This window comes from Chiloscyllium plagiosum, chromosome 28 (assembly GCF_004010195.1).
Source record: "Chiloscyllium plagiosum isolate BGI_BamShark_2017 chromosome 28, ASM401019v2, whole genome shotgun sequence".
Lineage (NCBI taxonomy): Eukaryota > Metazoa > Chordata > Chondrichthyes > Orectolobiformes > Hemiscylliidae > Chiloscyllium > Chiloscyllium plagiosum.
Window position 1 is genome coordinate 24238626 of NC_057737.1, and position 20344 is coordinate 24258969.

Genomic DNA, 20344 nt, shown 5'->3' on the forward strand with positions numbered 1-20344 from the left:
TATTATTTGCACATTCAGAATATAAAACTAAAGTTTAAAGTAATAACTCTAATATAAAAAATATTTAGATACTGGTCCATGTGAAAGTGATTTTACACTTATACCAGTTTGCAAAGTTCTGACATTCCCATCACAAAATTGTTTTTATTCATTGTTTCCTTTTTCCTTGATCAAATGGGACTGAAACAAATGACATTGCTACACTATTTTCAAAGTTAAACTAAAACATTAAAATGTGTACGATCCACAATTTTTTTTATTGTTGATGCTTTTGGTTTGCTACACAGATTGGGAAAAAGTGCATCTCAATATTACCTGGCCCAAACGCTTCTGCCCAGCCCAAACTGAGGTGTGGATAATTTTAAGGAACAACTGTCCTGTCCTGGGGTTGAAAATAAAAATGGCTCCATTTATTGGTTTTGTTGTCAAGTTGCCTTCAAATGTCTAAGGAAAGAACATATTTATGACAGATTAAGTTAAGCGAAATAGTATAACAGAAAAAACAGTTAACAATTAGAAACACATTAACTCAATCTTCTTTAGAAAGAAGTTTCAGCTTCTAGAATTAATTAGTCAAACATAGCTATTGGAGACTTTCCAATAAAGTTTTATTGTCAGTATTTTTTACCTTATGAATGGTGACACGGTACACATTTGTATCATCCACAAACCAAATTATTTGGTTGGAAAAGAGTTCACCATAATTTTGTGAGGATAGATAAGGCTCAGTTGGCTCAGAAGAATATAGCTGTAAACCTTTTCGAATACGCTCTCTCAATACGTACAAGGCAGGGTTAGCCTTCATGATCTTTGCCATTGCCTGCTGGATCAATGGTTTGGCACCTGGAAACCAGTTACCATAAGCACTGCAAAGTGAAGTAAAAGTAATATCAGCAAATTTTCAAAAAGAGATGGCAGGACATGCAAGAACTTCCATGCAAGTTCTAATGAATTTGATGTTTGTTGCAATATGGTGCAGCTAATAGAAATAGGATACAGACAGTATACACTAAATGTACACAGAAAAGGGCTGCTCACATTCCTATCCGAGAATTTTTTTGCTTGCATAAAAAATGAATACAGTACAAACTATGTTTGGGCAACCAAGTTATAATGAGTAAAATGAAAGAATTATGTATTTGTTGGCTGGAGTACATTATAAATTCAGCAAGATTGGCTTCAAGCCTATTAGTATACTTACCTATGCAAATTATAGGCCAGATCAATAGCAATCAATACACCAGTAGGTGAAGGGTAGATACTCATGTTATCTGTTGTATAGTCCAAGAACTTGGCTCTGGCGTATCTCTCAATATCATGAGAATCATAGTCACCCCAGCGCAACTGAATATCTATCCAGTATTTTTGAGTAGTAGTGCTATCCATCACATCTCTTTTAAAATCAGAAGAGATAATTAGTTAGTATATACAATATGATTCAAAATGAAAACATAAAAAATGAAACTGGAGTTTTTTTTCCACAATTAACATGAATGTTAAGAACATAAAAATGGTTCAAATATATATACTTCAGAGCTACTATTCTCCAACAAAATGGTAGAATGGACATACTTTGAGTCAGCAAGTAGTGATGGTCTAGAAACATTCCACTTGTATGAAGCAAATAGCAGAATATCAGCACAGGAAGAATTCATCTTATAGGATTTCCTAGGGTGAATAGTTTCTTTCTGCACAGTCTCAATCTCTAAAGCATCCAACTCTTGATCAAAGACCTACAAAGAAAATCTCATCATTTAAAATCTAATCTGATATGGCAATTCTCAAAAGCTTACAAACAAGACAATCTGAACTTTATACATGATTCTGAAGATTAAACTGCTCACTTCATCTTTTTCCATGCACATTCTTTTTAAATTCCCTAGCACAAGTCTTTTAGAATTAGAATCCCTACATTCCCCCTGTTGCGAAGTTTCAATGTCAACACCCACCATAAACCAACAGAAAGGTCTTCTGAAAATAAAACAGTAGCCCGAACACTGACCTGACATAAATCCATAACAATGCTCTCATGAATTTTCTGCCACAAATGGGCTCTGAAGATCTGGATCAAAGAAATCTTGAGAGTAGGGATTTTGCCGTGCATGAAAATTCCTGTCAGGTCTAACTGCACCTGGAAGCCTACATAAACCTGAGGGTGAAAAAATATTTTCAGATCATTTTTGACAACTTACTTTGTAAATAAACTTAGGATTACATCACAAATTTACATTAGCCCTGTTGATAGTTGGTGACCACCAAAGAGTGAATCTTCTGTTGGGAATCTGATTCAAACCAGATCGCTGGGCATTAGTCAGCTTCTTCCACTTCATAGATTCCTCAAAGCCACTTGCTTTCTCCCTGCAAGGATAGATTTTAAGAAAATTTGAAAACCCATTGCTGATAACCACAAATCAAATATAAAACAGAAGTTGATGCAGATGTTCTTTTCTCAGAGTACATAATGATCAAATGATCAGAAACAGATCGCCACAGGATCTCCTTATATATACATTAAATCTATAATGTGCTTGTTTTTGAAAATAAACCTCATACCAGAACAGGCCTTCCCATGTTGGAAAATAAGTTCCCTTGAAGAGAGTGTGCTCGAGAATGCCTTCAACACCACCTAGTGCTTGGATCATGTCAGTACGATAGTTATTCAAATTCCATAGCTTGCCATCATGTCTCTGATGGGTCCACCAGAATGGATTCTGCTTTAACACCTGGGAACAACAAAAATTGTTAGCTACTTATATCTTTCAATAATTAAGGAAGGAGGAACATTACACATTTTCTTAACCATTATTACACTGCCTGCTATAATTTGCCTATTCCATACGTAACGGTACATAAGGTTATAAGCCACTTTTATAAGCCCAAATCCCAGTTGGAAATTTTGTTAATGCCCAACTTCACTGTTTGAAATTTATTTCCCCAATACTGAAGTTATGCTATTCACGGCTGAGACAAAGTAATTAGAGTACCTGGTTGCATAAGTGTAGGTATTGCTGTGTGCATACAACAGATGGGGATAAAACGTTGAAACAAAACACCAACGTACTAATTCTATAAGTTAAACTCCTCATATTGCATTCATCTCACAGAATAAATAAAAATAGTAATTAATGTTTGTGGGATTTGTTGGCTAGGCCAGAAGTTCTTGCCCATTCCTAGTTGCTTTCAGGGTGGTGAGCTGCCTTCTTCAACTGCTGTAGACTGTGTGCCATATATACACCAAAATGCATTCAGGGACAGTGACAAAACAATGATAATAGTTCCCAAGCCAGCATGGAGTTTGGCGTGGAAGAGAGCTCCAGGTTATGATTTTCCTGTGCATCTTTGCCCCTCTTCTTCTAGATGGTGAAAGTTATGGGTTTGAAATGTGTTTTTGAAGGAGTCTTAGTGAGCTGCTGCACCTTGTAGACAATGGCATGCAATACTGCCATTGGTTTGTCGGTAGCAGACAGCATGAACAGTTTGCCTAGTTAATGGGCTACACTGTCCGAGATAGCGTTAAGCTTCTGCAATGCAGCTGCACTCATGCACAGAAATGGAGAGTATTCCATCACACCCTCAACTTGTTCACTTGTACTTTGTTGTTGGTAGCAGGCTTACGGAAATCAGGAGACAAATTACTTGCCACAGAACTGTCGTTCTCTGATCTGCAGTTGAATATTTACATGGTAGGTCCCAGTTCAGTTTCTGGTCAATAGTAACCTCAGCATGTTGATAGTGGGGGATTCAATGATGGTAACAGCCATCACAAGATAAGGGGACATAGTTAAAGATTCTCTCAACAGAGATGACTCAATGCAAGTGTGGCATTTAGCAACCCAGCCTAAATACTAAATTCAGTATTGGGAGGACATTCCCTTGAGGAATACCCAAATGGACATCCAACAGAAGCAAAATCTGTAGAATTTCATCTTAAATGGTCAATTCCAAACTTTTCTCTTACTTCTCCTCTTCCTCAAATGGCGGGTGAAACAGAGTCTTTGAATTATTTTAAGACGGAGGTGGATAGATTATTTTTAAGCAAGTGGGTGAAAGGTTATCATGGTTAAATGGGAATGTAGAGTTGAAGGTACAAGCAATCAAAATCTTATCAAAAGACTTAGCAGACTTGACAGGCTAGATGGTATACTCATATTCCCGTGTTGTGCCATAGGGTGGTAAACTTTTTTTTAAACAATTGATTTTGTGCATCTTCTGCACAAGTGTCAAGCTTTGAAAACAGCACTGAGGAAGGGCTGCAAGCTGCTATGTTAATCCATCCATTAAGATGGCAATCCAGAGCCAGAACAGCGAAATAAATGATGGTTTGATGAATGGATATTTACAAAAACTTTTTTCTTTTAAGAAATCATACCTGGTACTGTTTAAAATCAGTTCTCACTCTCCAGCCCTTATCATAAGCTAGTGTGTGTCTGTCCTTCTGGAACAATGTGTTAATACGTGGAATACCTCTATCCCAGGAGTCTTCTAGATCTTCCAAAGTTAGGCGCCTGAAATTAGAAATAGTTTGTGAAATAACCAAACTACCATCAGAATCTTATTACTACTGTTGTTTAAAAAATGACAAAACTGACCTATTTTGTGCAATAGCTTCCTGTCGTTTCAGTGCATACTCTGCCCATACTCTCTGTGAATCAATGAACTCACTCTCCCAAGGCTGAATGTAACGATAAAGATTAGGAATCAATTGGTCCTCTTCATGACTCATACCTGATCGAAAATGAGTGATGCCCACATCTGTCTGCTTGGACCACCTAAAAAATGTAAAAGCTTTGTGCTTAAATTGCCATGTAACTTAAAATGGAAGATTTCTTTATAAAAAGTTACAAGGAAAATGTCAACATTATGTTAAATAGATTTGCACAATGTTACATGCACACCTTTTGTGAATTGCTACATCACACATTTTCTAGTACATGGAGTAAATCAGTGAAAAGGAAATGTGTTTTTAGACAGTACCTTAAGTCAGATTGTGGGATGAGAACGTGGCCCATCGAGAGCATCCCAAGACCGCCTAGCTCCTTAGGTGTGTAGAACACCACAGGTGGAAAACGACTTGGCATCTTGGAGTTCAAACCAATCTTAATACGCGTCTGGATCTTGTTCTCACATTTCACTAAAAGATCTAATAACTCCTGTGTGTTAACCACTGCTTCACGGAAATAGGTCATCAAGCCAATCAGAGCAGTGTTCCACTTATTCACAATCTAAAAAACACAAAGATTATGATACAGATTATTTAAACACACAGTAACTAAGATCAGGATTTGGCCTTTCAGCCCATACCATCCTTCATAGCTGACAATCATGGCTGAACCTCTATCTCAATGCCATATTCCCACTTCATCCACATACACCTCGTTGATTAAAGTTGATGGCTTAAAACCTTTTGAAATTAATTTCAAATTACTACATCCTATTGTTCAAGTCTTACATCTTTTCTGCCAAAAACAGTATATATTTGTCCCTCACAACACAACAGGCCCAGCAGAGAAATGATGGCCCAAATGACCAACTCAAAAGTTAAGAGTTAATTTTTTTTTTTCCTCTGGCAGTTCTTCAGATGGAGAACTCACCAAATACATGAATCCTTGTTGAGAATTGCATGGAAAATCTTTAGATAAGACACACACTCTTTTGCAACATCAAACAGGGGACAGTTATATAGATGTTACACATGCTTTTTATCTGTCTGACATTTTCTGGATAACTATCCAGACATGTAAGTTGGAACACTATGAAGTCTATGACTTCAAATCTGAGCTGGAGACTTTTTCAGAGCATTCTGGATGTAGGGGAATTAACATTGGAATGTAAAACCTTCCAGGCAAATCCCAGTTTGGACTTGCGAGAGGTCCCAACACATAACTTTCAATAAAAGGGCAATTTTCAAAACTTTCTGACACAACTTACATCCATTGCAAACACAGGCGACTTAGTTAATGCTGCAGTTTAAAAACATTCAACATTCCATGTTACTATTTCAAACAAAAGTGCTTGATACAATGTCAGTACAAGAAACATACCTTAGTGAAAGTGGTGGAGCCAGAAGCCATGAGGATCTGACGTACTCTGTTATGGAATCGTTGCATGGATTCATCATCCACTCGGAGAAAGCACTGAGCTGTGCGTTCTTTGGTAACCTGCAATACAAATTAGAGAAAAAACACTACTATAGCATTGCATAAAACACTTAAGACATTAATCCATTTCAAAAACAATAAAGGTAACTTTTGAAGTACAGTCATTGTTATTAATATCCAATTTACAAATTATCCAATATCCATGAGTTGAAGGAGTCAATTACCTTCATTTTTTTGAAATACAATTAATATTTGGGGAATTCAACACTGCCTTTCAGTGGCAGCATCAAATTGTGTTAACTGGTTTAATCTTTTGCTTATCCCTTCTGGCAGTTCACTTAAGATTTTGAATGCAAACTTCTAACAGTAAAAATTTTCAAGGTGATTTTATTCTAAAACACAATAGTATATTTCTATATACTGCTACTTGTGTTTATCATACTGGATTCCATGGTTTTCAACTACAGAGAAACTTCGATTATCAGATGGACACAGACAGGCAGTATTTCGTTCGGTTAATCAAATTCCGGATAATCGATTGCTGGATAACATAGTTTAGCTGAGCATCAGGACATTGCGATCTTGCCGGTTAAGTCGATATTCGGATAATCAAATGCCGGATAATGAGGTTCCTCTGTATACTACACTTTTCAATATTAAGAGTCACACTTTCCCCAGTTGCTTTCCTGCTTTCTGATTATTTCTACCATATTCAACTGATATCCATTATTTTCTCAAAACGTGTGATACTGAAGGTCAAGTGATGGTGTAACAGGTCAGACCAGAAATGTGTTTCCTATTAGGTACAGAATTACAATTGCAAAGTTTGTACCTCATTTTGTAAGTTCCAGACTCCATCTTTGTGAGTAAATTCCTCATAGCTAGTACGACATTTAGGAAGAATGCGGCACTCAAAACCAGACATGTTGAATAGCAGGTTGGGATTGTCTTTGCTGTATACAGATACAAAACTGTTCTCCCACTGAATAGTGGTAACAGACCTAGGTAGTCGATTTTTAATATCCCAAAACACAGCTCGACCACTACAAGAGAGTAATTTATCAGCAATTAATAAACACAGGCATCAAGCATGAATGAACAACCTTTCAGTGGCAGCATCAAATTGTGTTAACTGGTTTAATCTTTTGCTTATCCCTACTGGCAGTTCACTTAAGATTTTGAATGCAAACTTCTAACAGTAAAAATTTTCAAGGTGATTTTAAATTCCACAGATTTCTATGCTTAGCTTAGAAGATAGTTAGTGTCCATACAGGCAGGTCCTGTTCTTTTACAACATTCCAAAAATCTGTGCTGAGTTGTGACACATTACTAACATCATCAGTCAATTATAATAGAGCTGTGAAGCACAGTAAAATTAATAAATTGTTGTTTCTAAATTACAAACCTCCTTTGCAATCTCTTAGTAATTTTCTTTTGACAACAAAGCTCATCAATATAGATCTTAACAACCTTTTATATGCAATGCTTACACACTAATTTAGACACACTAATCAATTTCATCGAGAGCCAGCAGTACATCTTGAGTGTAGAGTTTGGAACAAATCTGTTCCTGATCTTAGTCAGTTGTGACACTGGTCCACGAAAAGATAGAAAATACCAATATCGGAAGGAGAAGGAAAAGGACTAGCATTTAGGTAGCACGTTATTGGAAAGACTCCTCTGCTTTGCTTTCTTCAAACAGTAATGAGACCTTCCATGTTTAGCTGACCAGGGAGACTCTGCCTTAATATCTTATTCAAATGATAGCACCTTTTACAACCCGTACGAAGTCAGAGTTGGAATAAAGCTTATGCATTCAAGATTCAGGAGAAAGTGAGGACTGCAGATGCTGGAGATCAGAGTCGAAGGGTGTGGTGCTGGAAAAGCACAGTCAGTCAGGCAGTATCCAAGGGGCAGGAGAGGCAATGTTTTGAGCATAAGCTCTTCATCAGGAATGAGGGGTGGACCAAGGGAACGGAGAGATAAATGGGAGAGGGGTGGGGTTGGGGGGTTTGAGGGAAGGTAGCTGGGAATGCAATAATAGACGAAGGTGGGAGTGAAGGCTGGAGAGGAGGGTGGAATGAATAGATGGGAAGGAAGATGGACAGGTAGGACAGTGCCAGGTTGGAAGGTTGGATCTGGGATAAAGTGGGGGTAGGGGAAATGGGGAAACTAGTGAAATCCACATTGATCTCTGTATGGTTGGAGGGTCCCAAGGTGGAAGATGAGGTGTTCTTCCTCAAGGCATCGGGTGGCTAGCATTTAGCAGTGGAGGCAGCCCAGGACTTGCATGTCCTTGGTGGAGTGGGAGGGGGACTTAAAAAAAATCCGACAGTGATTGCAATGTTCATGCAAAAATTAAGCTTAGGTTTGAGGTGAGGACATATGTCAGATTCATGACATGTAGCATAAATCAAACCGGCAACCATCAGGTAAATGTTTGCAGTGGTCAATAATGATTAGGTAAGACACTTACAGGTTGACATCATGCTTCATAAGCCTCATACGAGCATCTCTCGGCCAACACTTCTTGTTATTGTATCCCACAATGTTCTCATTGTTTGGATCAGGGTGTTCTGTAAGATAGCGCTGAATCAAGTCTCTGGCTTCATCAGCTGTAAACCTGAACATTGAAAGATTTTATTATATGCACTTGAAGAGACGTATTCACTCATCAGCTCTTTGGCTGCCTAAGTTATAACTGAGCCATCCAGATTAGAGGATCCTAACTTTAATTTTCATGGAGAGAGAACCCATAGCATAGAATTTACTGCCCTGATCAAATTTCTTAGAACACGGTACCGGGGTAAAGGATTTATAAGGTTCAGTAAAAACATTCAAAAAGGAACACGACAATTATTTGAAAAAGTACAATGTGCAAAGTTACAGGTAAGGGTAAGAAAATACACTAAAGCAGCTGCTTGTTTGGAGAGCTGACACAGACAAAATGGGATGAATGGCTTTCTTCTGTACTGTAATCATTATGTGAATTGCCGACTTGTATTGAACAGCAGCAACTGGGGTGCTCTGCCAAGGCAAAGCAGCTCTTTAAGAGCAAAAGATCTCTCACAGATCAATATCCAATTGTCGTCAAATGATGTGTTAGAAAGTCTGTGTGTTTATTCAGTGGGGAAAAAAAATTGGCTCAGAACCTGAGAAGTACATTCACACCCACTGTCTAAATGTACAAACGAAGGAAGATAATTTAGATACACTTGAACTAGTTGTGGACCACGAAAGCAGCAGCAGACCATGCTTTCAAGCAAAGAGAGCATGATATAAAAAGTACTTTGAAATTTAAGTATTCCAAAAGCAAAATTAATGTTCAAAAATTATTTTGCAATTAGCAATGTCAGAAGCTTACATAATTGGGCTTGAAATGAACTGCCATTTTTTACCAAGAAATGCTGCCTTTTACAATGTTTGAGAAGGAAATTCATTATTTTGCCTGTGTTTTTGAATTGATGAAATTCATACATTATTTTTCAAGGTTGAGGAAATGTTTTCTTACCTGAAAAAAATGTGTATACGCTCAATATATCTGCAAAAAAGTCTGACAGGATGAGCAACTTCTGTGGCAACGTCCTGGTAACTCAGAAAATCATTTGGCATTTGTGGTGGGCCAGCCATTTCACTGGCTCTGTGGAGACCCAATACAAGGAGATCCAGCACAAGCCCATAGTACTGGACAATGAAGGAGGCAAACTGGAGCCCTCGGATAATGCCATAGGAATTGGTGTGGTTCATGTCCTTTTGTATAAAAGGAAAGAATAAGTCTGTCCCAAATAGAACATTTCAAAACACTACTGAAGCTACAATAACAAAATTACTACCAATAATGCGCTCTATTTCAGGAGACATTCAATCCAATTGTTAACGTGACAACTGCCTAATTCTTGGAATATATCCAACTGCAAATTACTGCAATGGAACAAGATTTCAGGAAAACAGCACTACAAAGTTACATAACATCAATCAAAGTAGCAAGAAAGCAAATTAACTCTTGTGCCTAATAAAGAGACAGAATACAAAAGAAACAGGTTATGTTCAAGGTTTGTAAAACATTGATTTAGCTTCATCTAGATTACTGCATTTAAGGGATGGCATTCAAGTGTATTGCTTTTATCCAATGGTGCTGAGGTTTGAGTACTGTTGGAGCTGTAATCATCAAGACAAATAGGGGATTTTCCATCACACACCTGATTGGTACCTCGCAATGGTGGACAAACTTTAGAGTTAGGTGGTGAGTTACTTGCTGCAAGATTCCTAGCTTCTGACCTGCTTTCGTAGCTATAGTGTTTATATGTCTTGTCCATTTCTACTTCTGGTCAATGGTAATACCCAGGGCAAGGTAGTTACATTCCTTTTGTTCAAAATGATCTTAGCTTGGACACTTATATAGTGCAAATGTTATTTGCTGTTCATCAGCCCAAACCTGTAGGTTATTCAAGTCTTGCTGTATATGGACATGAACAGTTTCAGTATCTGAGGAGTCACAAATTGTGTTGAACCTTGTTTACTTCTCAGTCAACATCCCCACTTCTGGTGTTATGTTGGATATAAGGTCATCGGTAAAACAGCTGAAGATGGCTGAGTGTTACGACTGCAGTGGCATCCCAGAAATAAGACCGCCATTAACCCAAACTACTTTTGTACCAGATAAGACTCCAAAGTGTAGCAAGTCTTATCTCCATACATTGCTGTTTTGCTAAGGCTCCTTGATGTTACACTAGAGTGAAAATTTACCCTGCTATCAATGGAAGTCATTCTCACCTCAACCCTGGAGTTCAGCTTTTTTGTTCTTATTTGGACCAAAACTGTAATAGATCAGGAGTGGTTCTAAGTAACTGTTGCTTGATGGCAATAATGAAATTCCTTCCATTACTTTGCTGATGAATAACAGGCTGATCAGGTAATAAATGCTTTTCAGGGCAGGAAATACCTGGGCAATTTTTCACATTGCCATTGTTACCGCTGTACTGGAATAGCTTGGCTAGGGGCACTGCTATTTCTGGAGCACTAGTGCTTCAGTACTATTGCCAGAATGTTATCAGGACCAGAACCCTTTGTAGTATTCAGTGCTTTCAATATTATTTCTTAATATTGTGACAGAAAACAACTGGAGACTGAATATGTGATGCTGAGGGCTTATGGAGGATGCTGAGAAGATGAGGTACTTCTCTTTAAAGAAATTAAAGATGATGATATTTGATAGAGGTATTCAAAATCATAAAGAATCCAGACCGAGTAGATGAGGAGACACTTCTCCTATGCGCAGGAGTAACAGCAAGATATGATTTTCAAATGGGAATAAGGTTTTGAAAAGAAAAATATGGCAGGACTGTGGGATGAAGGATGGAAGAGTGGGGCTAGCCAAGTTGTTCTCACAAACGCATAACGAGCGAAATGGCCTCTTAGTGCTGTAAACTTCCAATGATAATATCATAGTTTGTCTGACAGGTTGAAATCACCCATCACTTCTTTTACAGCCATCAAGGTTTGAAATAGTACATCGTCAAAAATGCATTCTGCTATAGAAAATCTCTTGCATTTTTAATTTCAAAACCTAACAACATATGTAAAAAAATTTCTATTCCACTGAAATGTTGTAAGAATTCTATACTTGTATAATTTTGACAGTGAACATCAGTCTATATTCGATGCAGTTTGAAATTACTTATCCATCAGCATATCAGAAAATATGCAAACCTTGTAATTGATGACCACGTTGTTCTTGGCTGTCATGTAATCAGCAATGTTGTGATCTACAATTAGACGCAGCAATCTGTTCAGCAAAGTCAAGTCAATTTTCTCATACATTTTCTCAAATCGCGACTCTAACATGACATTGCATTCACCATCAGTTGTCTCCCACACATCCTGAAGATTGTTGATGCCTGCGTTAAGAAACCATTAAATAATAATAAATCTTAACATTAGCTAAATCTTTCAGTTCTACAATACATAGATTTCTAAAAATAAGTTGGAACTTTCTTTTTATCTTTTTAGATTAATGCAAATAGGTTAATTTTCTCAACAGACCTAAAAAGTTTGCGCTACATCACACATGTAATAGGTCACAATTAAAATGAAGATATGTTGCTGGAAGAATATACACAATTTCTCTTCCTCATTGGAAGCAACTTTCCACAAATGAAAGTTTAGCAATACTTGAGTTGTGCCACTCAAGGAGTATTTGTCTGCGTGGTAACTGAAAATCCATGCTTCGTATTTCTATGCAAGTTAAATTTGCATAAGACATTCGCTGCAACGTGTTACAAAACTTGCAAAAATATCCTTACACAGTGCCAAATAATTTGGCAGAAATACTTTTATCAGTTGAAATACATTTTTTCTGTTGTCCACAAAATGAAATTAAACAAAGGTTTAATGAATGCAGTCAAAATCTGCAAAAGACAAAGTTTTAACATGTAATATTAACATACCCTGGCACCACTTATATACAAGAGATGGAGGAGGCTCTGTATCAGCTGGCTTAATCCATGGAGGGAATAACCGTCGCTTGTCAGCTTCATACCACAAATACTGATCAAGGTAAGCATCAGTGATCTTCTCCAATGGTTCAACGTCATAAACAGGTACCAAGTGGCTGTACAAATCCATAAACTCAATACCAACCTTTCAAAGGAGAGGTTAAAAAAATCTAACATTATGAAACTGAATAACACTTCTGTCATAATTTAATGTGCAGATACAAGATGACAATGTAAATGGTTAGAACTGGGTAGGTACAATGTAGAAATTTATAATATCTCTACAAACCTCTTTGAAAGCTCTCTGAGTAAGTAAGTGTCGTTTAATTCTGGATAAAGCCTCATGAGGGTTATCATAGGCTTGCTCGATTAGACCCAGTTCCTCTCTCTGTGACTGGTTTAGCCTTGATTTCACACTGAAATTAAATGCACAAAATGGAAGAAAAACTTGTGTAAAATTAAGTAAAGTCTGACATTAATGGTTTTAATCATTTCAATTTGCAATTTCAATTACAAGTATGCATTTTTACCTGTAAGCTTCTTTCAATCTTTCGAGAGCCAGGATCAGAAGCTTTGTGTCATGCTTGTATGAAAGAGGAGGGAAAGGAATTGGAGAGAAACGCCTGCTCTCTAGCCAATGCACAGTGGTGGTATAGATGGCAACGGCTTCTTCCGCAGTGATGTAGGGACCATCCTATTAAACAGATTATTATTACTTCCAAGTAATTAGATCATTCTGGCTTTTAGAGAAAATGTGCAACATGATCAAATAAATGATATGAGTATTAGATCACTTATGTAAAATACTTTATTATGATTACTTTTACAAATAGTTTATTATCTCCCTAAATGAAAGTAGTCGTCCAAATCTAGGAGCACCTCCATGCAATGTTTTGGAGTCGCTTCATGCTCTGAAGCAATTATCTAGTTCTATTTTTAAAAAAGTTCACTGAATTTGCTCTTTTATGAGCAGTGGATATAAATTACGTTCTTTCAAACAAGGACGTTTTTACTAATCAGTAGAGGACTATGTTTGGTTATCCACACTGCACTCTCAAGATTTTCAGCACAACTTGCAAATGTTGTCACGTTTTCCATTAATATACATGACACAGAGAACTTACCTTCAGGTAGTTGTGCTGTCTTTCCTGCTCTGCCTTCAAGTACAATCTGGTTAAGCGTCCCAGATTCTTTTTGCACACAGTCTTGTCAACAGTTGCACCACGGCGAATACGTTCTCTGTTGTAATGTGCAGTATTTGTCCACCAGTCAGCTTTGGCTTTCACGTACCGAAGGATCATGTTCTCAATTGGAGTTGGCAGCCCTGGAACCTATTGTAACAATACCAAGTCTCAACAGGTCTTGTTTTTAAATTTTTGTTTTACACTTAAACCTCAGTTACATGTAAACTATAAGGCAACTAGAAAACTTATGGATTCAAAATTAAGTATGGATTCTTCTTTAAACGCATGCTCATAATTAAATCCTGAGCAGAAAATAAATCTTGCCCATCCCAACAGCTTCACTAAGAGTGAAAGAGACAGTAGAAGTGCCAAAAATGCACACTTCAACACACAGCTCATAAATAAATAATTAGTCCCAAAAATAAGCTATATCTTTAGAAAGCCTAGGACTCAACATTCTGTTTTGGTGAATTTAATAATGTAGTGCAAAAGAATTGAAGACACATGTAACTGTGAGTTTGTAATGGGGGAGGACAGACTTGATTGGTTTAAAAGTATATCTGAGAACTGTGGACTACAGCCAGGATTCTATGCTTGCTTGGATAATGACAATATTCAAAGTATACCTAGAAATAAACAAGACATCCAGTTTTTTATTTAATGGAACACAGAACTACTGTCTGAAGAAATATTTTGGAATAGCATATTCTTGCTCATACAATATTCACTCATAGGTCATGAAATACGTACCTTCCAAGGAATATTCGCCTTCCAGCATCTCCAAGCCTCACTCAAATGTTGCAAGATTGTCCTGGCCTTGTTTTGTTTGATTCCTTCAGGCATCATATCGAGGATATCATGCATAACAGCAGCTCGCAACTCCAGATCAAAGTGAGATTCCACACGCTGTTTGGTTACAGTCTTAGCTACTCCCTTGGAATGGCGACCTGATCAGAGAGGGTTGGGAGAAGTGGGAGATATTTCAGTTAACTAAGATTGGAGAATCTTTACAAATTTCTTCAAGAGCGATCAGGAAGGAAGTCCAATTGTTACGATTTCAAGAACACTACACCTTCAGAGTATGTACAAGGTTTTTTTAAAAATACAAATCTTACTAACCTTCAAACTGTCTGGCAAGCAGGTTTCCCAACCACCTCTCCAACAGTGGAGTTATACCCCTCATGAAGAAAAGCCACACTCTCCAGCCAGCAGCCCAAAATCCACAGCCAGGCCCTTTGCCTACTGGTCCCTGCAAAATTAAATATGGACCACAGTTATTAGAAAACTACCAGTGGTTTTAAAAGCACAGAATATCAAGTAAATACATTGCATTGAATTTACGAACAGTTCATGCTATATAAAAGAAAACGGTGTCAGTGCAGTCTACCACTTGAAATGATTTTTTCTTTATTCATGGATCATGAGTATCCTTGACTGGCCAGCATTTATTACCCGTCCCTAAATTTCCTCGAGAAGGTGGTGGTGACCTACTTTCTTGAACCTCTACAATCCACATGCTAAGAGTTGACCTGTTGATCAATGAATGACTTGCTCCGCCATTTCGGAAGCTAATAAACTAAAGGTTGTTTTATACCACTGAAGATTCAAATTATACTGAATAATCAATCAATTACACTGAATGATGGAAAATTATTTTCAAATGGAGATGAAAGAAAAAAAAGACATCATAATCTTGCAACAAGGCACTCGAGAACAGCAGGGGCTAAGGTGTGAAAACACAACATCAACCCACACAACTACTGAAAGGTATGATTTTGATAGGTAAGGGTAATGTCAGAAGAGAAAAAGTACTTTTTTCAAAATGTTCCAAAAATTTATCAAAACATCACAAAATTGCTGACAAAATTATATGAACAAATAAAAATTACATTAACATTTACAACTCTTGAAAGACAAGGGTGAGACCAATTAAAATGTGCAATGGGAGCCTAATGTGTATTTGCAAATTTAGGTTTAATCAGTTATTCAAAATATTGCGCTTACAGTGTTAAATCTGTAATAGATAAGGTGCTTCAGATCTTTACACATTCGGATTTGTCGCATCAGCTTGTACTTGTATCTGTACATTCCAGTCAACTGTCCAACGTGAGCAAAGATATACTGCAATCCATCTGACAACTAGAGACAGAAAACAAATCAGACTTAATTTCACAGATTTACAGCATAGCCAATGTTTTATTATAACTGACACAAAATGTGATTCTTTTCCTTATTTGCACAAAATCATGCCCATTTATAGACACTACAAGTTTAGTGCTGATGTACAGCTCCACTGAACATATAGTGGGCGGTAAGGCTCAAAACAACACAAAAGCTAAGTGAAGGGTAATGTTCATTCAGAATATCTCAATCCATCTCACTCCAATCTGACAGCCCAAACTCAGGCTTCCACTGCAACACAACTGCACTAGCAATACAGTGCAAAACAATTTTGTTACAGTTATAGCCTAAAGAATTAACACCCAAAATGCATATCAATTCCCAACCAACTCACTAAATGACCAAAATACATATCTATACTACATTTAAATTATTTTTATCATATTGATACATTCAAGTGATTACTTATTCACGCAATCATTCTATAATCTGTTTGTGGTAACCATAGAATGGCATAATATTACACAAACCTTCAAGAACCTGAACAGCAAATTCTTCAAATGTAAATAAAGTCAATACTCTCAAACCCAATTGTTAAATGCCATTCATAGATTAGTTTGAAAAAGACAAAGTAAAAGGTAGCATAAGAAAGGAGAAAGTGGACAGTATTTGCATTATTTCCAAATTGAAATTTACTGACATAACAAGCGCACACAATATACTTGAAGTAGCTGTTTCCAAGTTTTGTTTTTAAATTGACATACCTGGAAGGCATCCACATTCCCCAGCCTGTACTGTACATGACTGTCAACAACAAGCTTTGTTAAACGTAGCACTTCACGGCATAAATGGAATGCATTGCCAAATCTGGACTTTTTACGTTCCTGTAAAAATGAACATATTGGTATTTTTTCCCTTACTTTCTTTAAAGACCACAACAATTGTTCAAAATCTACTTCTGCTTCAGTTTAAATCAACATAATTACAGGTATGATTGTAACAAGGTCAGCCAGGTGGACCTCAAAATATGAGATCCTTGATTGGGGCTGTTAAATTGACAAATACAGACAGAAGTATCAGACATCATGTTCACTCTGAGAGCTGGCTCTGAGGAAGCTGGATCAATGTCAAGGACTCTCCACTTGTAAATAAAGAGTGACTAGATACCAGCCTCTCTGGAGTTATTTCATTCTTGGCTTCACAGACAACATGACATCTGTGAACAATAACAAATTGTGCAAAGAAATGATTAACTGGACAGATAAATTTGTTTCTAGCCAAATGATATTGTTCCCCTTTGGGGAACTTTTCTTTTCCTAATCAAAGACCACCATTGGATTTCCAACTTGATGAGTGTGTTTTGGCAGAGGTTTAACATGCTATTTGAAAGATGACATTCCCTTAGTGCTGGACTGAAGAGTATTAATGCAAACCACTGACATGACATTTACACCCATGATAGTCAGACTCAGTTATTACTGAAGAACCAAAGTGTTTGCATGTGAATAGACTATCTAACTGGATAATTTAACAGAGTTCATTGAATTATAAAAACACAAATACTTTGAAAATGCAGTGAATATGATAAACTCGTCTTGAAGTCCGTTTGTGGGTACAAATTTCCTTTTATTTTAACAACTGCTTTAGTCTATATTTATACACAATTTAGGTAAATTACAGTTTTTTGTTCTTGCGAATTGCAAATAATATTTATAGAGCCATTATAATAGGGTTTCTATGCAGAATGTGCCGGTTTCAAGGGCAAACTACCTAGACCCAACAACATATTGGTTTATCAGATATCTTCAGTACAAAAGAAAAAGAAAATATTAAACATAAGTTTTTAGGGCAAAATGACAAAGTAGATCAAAGTATAAAATAATTTTCCATTGCAATAATTTTGAAACATCTATAATATTCATTAAGTGAAATCTGAAAAGAGTTAAAATTGCCAAATGCCAGATTCGGTTTACCAGGTTTCCTCCAAATCATAACTGCACTGCAAAGTCGAGAGACACTTCACTTGAAAAAGATGGACCAAGATAATCTTTACCTTAGTAGTGAGCGTTTTCACTGGCTTCAAGTTGAAGTTGTAGTCCAGATGCAGATAATTCAGATTCTTACGGTGAATTAACAAATTCAGCATGTTGTAACCTTGACGGCACACCTGGAGGCCAACCTCTACCCAATCGAGTTTGGTTGACTGAAAAAACTTAGTCGATTTGAATGAACGGAATAAGTACCTGAAGTGGGAAGAGTTAAACATCAGCACCAAAGTGAAGTTTGAAAATGTAAAGAACCAATCGCTTTTCCTCCCAAACAAGGAACCCATTTTACTTTACAAGAGGTCCCGTCAGCCCAGAAATATTTTTCTGCATGGCACATTTACGTCAGTTAGAAGATATAATAGCCAAAGCAGGAAATGGGACCACTGTTTTCCCTCACACCATTACATGAATGGCAAATCCAGGATGTTGGTGCCTGTGAAGACTGGGTATTGTTTGCCAACCTGAGTGCAATATAATCCATTAAAAATTCTGCTAACATGGCTTTGAATATCATCAGATTCACATTGTTCATGCAATATCAGTCTCAAGAAAGATCTACAATAAGGAGAGAAATAGGGCAACTAAATCATAAAAGTCCAAAAAGAGAGAGAGGTTGGAATAGCACACTTGAACCCTGAATATGATCAGAACAGAAAGACCTAAGATCAGCCTATCACCTGTATATTCCCACAAGTACTGTACCATGCAAAGGAGTGGTTACCAAGAATGGATAACAAAAACAGAAACATTTTCTCCAGCATCAAAATCTGCCACCATCACAGCTACATAAAAAAATCCCCCACTTTTTTTTTAAAAACAGGAGTCATTTAACATTTTTACTTATGAGGGACAGTGGGCTTGTTATGCAGTTAACACTTGCCAGGGATAGCAAAGTTATGGTGAAAGCAATCTAGTGTCTTTTGTCATTCTAACACCATTGAACAGGCCAGCATTTATTCTTAAACAGCAGGCATGTTAACGTGCCAGGCAGTCAATGAACAATCCTTCAACATCTGTATAACAAATTGGTACACTAGCACTGCTGACCACTGGTCTCTCTTTCCCTCCTGTGCAACTGGAATTCCCTCTAACTTTACTTCAGACAATACTAATTCTCAAAGCTGAAGTATAAGACAAGCAAGTTCAATTAGAGAGATGCAGAATATCTAATTTTCCAATGAATTGATTTACATGCTTTGAAAACACCAAAATTACAGAACATTAATACAACCTTTTCTTTTGTGCTTTCGGTGGTCTGTGTTTAAGTGCATTCAGTACATAGTACTTCAGGAGTTTCTGGTAAGAAACCCTAACTTTGACTGGTTGACCTGCTGGACAGTGCTCACGGTACCAGTTCTTAACTAAGGGAATGTCAAGTGCTCTCCTTGTTTTTCCAGATCTCAAGTTAAACGGTCTTGGTGCCCAAAGCAACGCTATGCCATTGGCGGTATGATCTGAATATAAAGGAGAATCTTTCAGGAATGGTTCCATACAATCAGGAAGCTCAAACTCTTCATCATCATCAGGCAATGGTTCCTGGCTCTGAAATGAAATGCAAAAAAAGCATGTGATAATCTTTTGCTCATTTTATTTCAAAAGTAGAAATTCATTGCAATAGTGAAGTTACTCTAATGTAGACATGATTACCTTAACAGAGTGTCTGTGAGAGATTGGGTTAATCAACGGATCAAAGTAAAAAGCTGGCAAATCTGGATCTTCTGTTTTAATGAAGACAACATTTGGCGTGTGATACCTTAAATCCAAAGAAGAGGTTAAATGAGAGCCAAAATAACAGCAAATATCAAATTTAGCAATCTGTACCCTAACCTCAAGAATGCACATTTTCTTCATCATTTCAAAATTAAATTATTATGGGGAACAGATTCATGGTTTTTTGCCCCATCCAAACCAACATGAGTCACACATGAGAATATAGGAAGGCGATTTCGTCAGGGGAGTACCACATCAAGAACATTACTTAATATCCATACATCTCTAATTTCAAACAAAGTTCATTGGATAGCAAGCAGGAGAAACATGACTTTCTTTCTTCTCTCAGGCCCTGGGTTTACCAGAGACAAAGGATACCATATTTCAACTCTAACTTACAGGAGATCTGCTTATTTAGCAAAGTTTTTATGTTCACTGAATCTTCAATTCAGTGTTTCTACCCTCATTGACTGAGTTAAGAGTCATAGAGTCATAGTGATGTACAACATGGAAACAGACCCTTCGGTCCAACCCATCCATGCCGACCAGATATCCCAACCCAATCTAGTCCCACCTGCCAGCACCTGGCCCATATCCCTCCAAACCCTTCCTATTCATATACCCATCTAAATGCCTCTTAAATGTTGCAATTGTACCAGCCTTCACCACTTCCTCTGGCAGCTCATTCC

The 20344-nt window shown here is 37.2% G+C and overlaps 1 protein-coding gene across 2 annotated transcripts in view; it reads right to left on the minus strand.

Moving 5' to 3' along the window:
• The window catches only part of prpf8 (pre-mRNA processing factor 8), a 55465-nt gene that overhangs the window by 12037 nt on the left and 23084 nt on the right, over window positions 1-20344 (minus strand). For both annotated transcript variants that reach the window (XM_043718514.1, XM_043718513.1), the window contains 26 exons: window positions 19593-19698; window positions 19177-19487; window positions 17951-18140; window positions 16662-16781; window positions 15781-15915; window positions 14896-15025; window positions 14527-14723; window positions 13717-13923; window positions 13123-13286; window positions 12882-13008; window positions 12545-12737; window positions 11808-11995; window positions 9610-9848; window positions 8575-8721; window positions 6931-7141; window positions 6042-6158; window positions 4975-5222; window positions 4590-4769; window positions 4370-4505; window positions 2554-2723; window positions 2229-2358; window positions 2003-2149; window positions 1573-1733; window positions 1202-1393; window positions 629-866; window positions 316-444 (listed from right to left, as the gene is read on the minus strand). In XM_043718514.1, the coding sequence (XP_043574449.1) occupies window positions 316-444; window positions 629-866; window positions 1202-1393; window positions 1573-1733; window positions 2003-2149; window positions 2229-2358; window positions 2554-2723; window positions 4370-4505; window positions 4590-4769; window positions 4975-5222; window positions 6042-6158; window positions 6931-7141; window positions 8575-8721; window positions 9610-9848; window positions 11808-11995; window positions 12545-12737; window positions 12882-13008; window positions 13123-13286; window positions 13717-13923; window positions 14527-14723; window positions 14896-15025; window positions 15781-15915; window positions 16662-16781; window positions 17951-18140; window positions 19177-19487; window positions 19593-19698 (4513 nt within the window). The remainder of the gene's footprint in view (window positions 1-315; window positions 445-628; window positions 867-1201; window positions 1394-1572; window positions 1734-2002; window positions 2150-2228; window positions 2359-2553; window positions 2724-4369; window positions 4506-4589; window positions 4770-4974; window positions 5223-6041; window positions 6159-6930; window positions 7142-8574; window positions 8722-9609; window positions 9849-11807; window positions 11996-12544; window positions 12738-12881; window positions 13009-13122; window positions 13287-13716; window positions 13924-14526; window positions 14724-14895; window positions 15026-15780; window positions 15916-16661; window positions 16782-17950; window positions 18141-19176; window positions 19488-19592; window positions 19699-20344) is intronic.